Genomic DNA, 3,254 nt, shown 5'->3' with positions numbered 1-3,254 from the left:
GCATTATTCATATATGATAACATCGGAGTTTGTAGTTGCATATGTGCCTGTAGTTGCATCATTCCTATCTGATAACGCAGGTGTCCAATCCATGATACCAACTCATTTCTTCAACACAATGATACATGAAATCTCTAAAGAACTATTCAATCTTCCCCCCTCCAAATATTCTAAACCCCGTTAATATCCTTCTTGACTATCTCTTTCGATGCTAATTCAATTGATACTTACTCTTTAACCTTGACTTTTACATTCTCTTTAATGGTCAATGCTAAAATTTTGCCTTTTTGGTTCTCAATTACTATATTAGATTGAATCTTAGACATTACAGAGATGTACTCAACATTCTCATGAACCGGTTTCACCTCTTAGTTAAGGTTTACAATAAGTTTTGCAATGACTTAACGTATTTTCTAGAACTCCAAAAGGACATAAAAGAAAATTGAATCCCTCCAATAGAAATAGAAAAGAGGATTAACTTCAGTTTTTCTATGTTCAGAATGTTATTGCAAAACCATTTGTTGGGAGTACCGAATCACATGCAGAATCAAATCCTATTCCATAAGATCCTATATTAGCCATACATCCTCCTTGCATTTATGCCAGAGACATCGCCAATGCTTTGGGCTTTGGCTTATATAGATAAAAAAAAAATGATAAATAGGATTGTGGCACTTCACTCACCGGCAATACAAAAGGATGCTATCGAAAAGAATGGAACACTATTTTGTACTGTTGGATACCTTGGATCTCATACAACAAGTAAGTTCTTTACCCTCAAATTTAAACATGTGGGTGTAAAATGCTATCCTACTTTATTGTTACATAGCAATAGAAGCCTGCTTATGCTATTTTGGCGGTGCCTTTTCGCTTTCTCTTTGCTCTGGATAGGAGTGCTAGTGGACACGAGAGAGAGCAGGTAAAGTGTATCATTTGTAATGAAAAGAAAGATACCACTACTTTGCTTCTTTGTTGGACTGTCAGCCCGAACACAAAGGTTTTTTACCAGGACTAGGAACCAATTTGAATTTTGATTTGACATTTCAGTGGTTTTTAACCATAGGCATTTTACTAAGAATTTGGTGGGCTTATCATGAATTAGGTTGGAGTGGTTGGTGGTTTTGGGATCCTATAGAAAATGCTTCTTTTATGTCTCTAATCTTAGCCACAGCTCGTATTCATTTAGTATTTCTACCCTTTCTTCATTCTTAGACCTCGTTTCCTAAAATTATGACTTTTCCATACTGTGTCTTGGGAACCTTTTCAATAAAGGCCAGATTGGTAGCTCCCATTCATAGTTTTACTACAAATGGTATATAAGGAATCTTTTTATGGTAGTTTTTCCTTATAATGGCAGGAATATCTATGATTCTTTTCTCCCAGATGAAGTAGCAGGCATCGACCCGTCAAACCTATAAAAAGGAGATGGTTGTGGCACAAAGTACTCATGTGCACTACGTTATTCAGCTCACGTGCAAACCCGCCTCATTATCTTATGGAAGAATTCAGCTTATTGCTGAGCTGGGGGTTATTCAAAGCTAGCAAAAAGTTGTTGGATTTCATCCCACAACTAGAAGAAGATCGCTTCAGGGGTCACTGTGATGTGGCTAAATATAGACAATCTACCCTTACAACCTTCAATCAATAGATTATTTATAATTTCGAAAGATGGTCAAGGTAGGTTGATTCCAATCCACTACACTAGATAGGCGTGTAGTCATAGTAGTTGGCCCAAATTGTCTCTGTTCTAGACTAAACTATTTTGAATGAATGGGGTATTACATTGCTCTTTGATTTGCAGAATAAGGGCTAGGAGCTCTCTCTTTTATGGCAGAGATCTCTCCACACCAAGAAATTAAATCATAATGGATCGAAGCCCCATGTTCCTTGCAATTACTAAGATTCTATCTCTTACTTGTTGGCAAATTATGGTCAACTTCGACTCCGACTACACCTTCTTGGAAATTGAGATTTTTTACTATTTTCACTCAGGAGCTTTCTTGCACATACCCCTATTCTTTTAGTCAAGCTTGGAAGCCTATACTCTTTTCAAAAAAGAAAGCAGCAGACTTTTGTGAACTGAAGAAAGATAGGGATGTTGTTAATTGCTTGTTAGCTACATAGCTACTTTCACAAATCGACTTCACTAAATACCCTTCAACCAACATATGCGATTCATTCCCGTAAAGATTAGAGGAATCTATCAAGGTTTTTGGCTCGCAATAAAGCTGGGGTCCTGATCGAGCAAGATGTAGTCTTATTTATCCACCTCTCAAAACACAATATCTTGAGCACCTATGATGGTGACCACATCTGCTGGCAGGTGATGTAACCAAAAGGTTTGAACAAGGAACACGCATAAGAGTATATAACCAATCCACCCTTTTGCATAACCCATTCACATTAGTGAAGCGGCTAGATGCATAAGGGAAATGCATCCTCGGAGGGACAATAGAGACTTCCTTAAGAAGTTGTAAGAGAAAGAAGGATAATACTCTACTCTTATTACATGTCTTGTGCATTCAAAGACTCTTACCGTCACATCTGGACAATCTAGTCACAGGCTTCTTGGGATAGGAACTTTATTCCTATTCTAAGGAGTTTTTGTTGCAAGTAAATAAGAGTTAGCAAAGCTAGAGCTTGGAAGCAAGGTTTTACCAGTGAAGGAGATAGCTAGTCTTTCTAATCGGAAGTTAGGTTTTTAGAACTAGCAACTGAGGTAGGACTATTTAAGTTCAATTCTAGTTGAAGCTGAGCCTCAACCCAGAACAAAATGCCAACACCATTAGTGGATTCCTTCTCAACATTATTAAAAAAAAAAAATTTCTAAACCCTCGGTCATCCACTATTACTAACAACCTTTTTTTCTACATCATAACTATTTTAATTTAAAATTATTTTTGCAAGTTTTACAAGGAAATTGAGCAAACAAATATTCAATTAATAAATTTAATATAATAAACATGTAGGTACAAGTCCACAAATTAGTGTTTCAAATAAATAAATAATTACAGCAGATTCAAGTGGAAAGAATTTGCAAAAGCCATTGTTTGCAAATAAGAACCTTTGTTATCTTTACTCATGTATTAATGTATACCTATAATATTTGAATGTTTAATAATTAGTTTATCCAAGAGCATCCAAGATGTGCACATACTATTCTATTAGAATAAAATATAATTAAATTAAACTAACATGCATGCTATAAAATACATAAAAACAAATGATAAAATCATCATGCTCATATAAACTAA

General features: G+C 35.5%; 1 protein-coding gene across 1 annotated transcript; it reads left to right on the top strand.

Moving 5' to 3' along the window:
- The first annotated feature begins 938 nt into the window (after nt 1-938).
- LOC113750647 (cytochrome c biogenesis CcmF N-terminal-like mitochondrial protein 2) lies at nt 939-1,520 on the top strand. Its single transcript, XM_027294602.1, is given in 4 exon segments — nt 939-997; nt 1,103-1,136; nt 1,138-1,453; nt 1,456-1,520. Coding segments are annotated over 4 exon segments (474 nt in total).
- Nucleotides 1,521-3,254: the final 1,734 nt, after the last annotated feature.

This window comes from Coffea eugenioides, chromosome 10, assembly GCF_003713205.1.
Source record: "Coffea eugenioides isolate CCC68of chromosome 10, Ceug_1.0, whole genome shotgun sequence".
NCBI classification, from domain to species: domain Eukaryota; kingdom Viridiplantae; phylum Streptophyta; class Magnoliopsida; order Gentianales; family Rubiaceae; genus Coffea; species Coffea eugenioides.
Note: the sequence above shows the minus strand (reverse complement) of the source record. Positions and strands in the feature narration are given on the sequence as shown.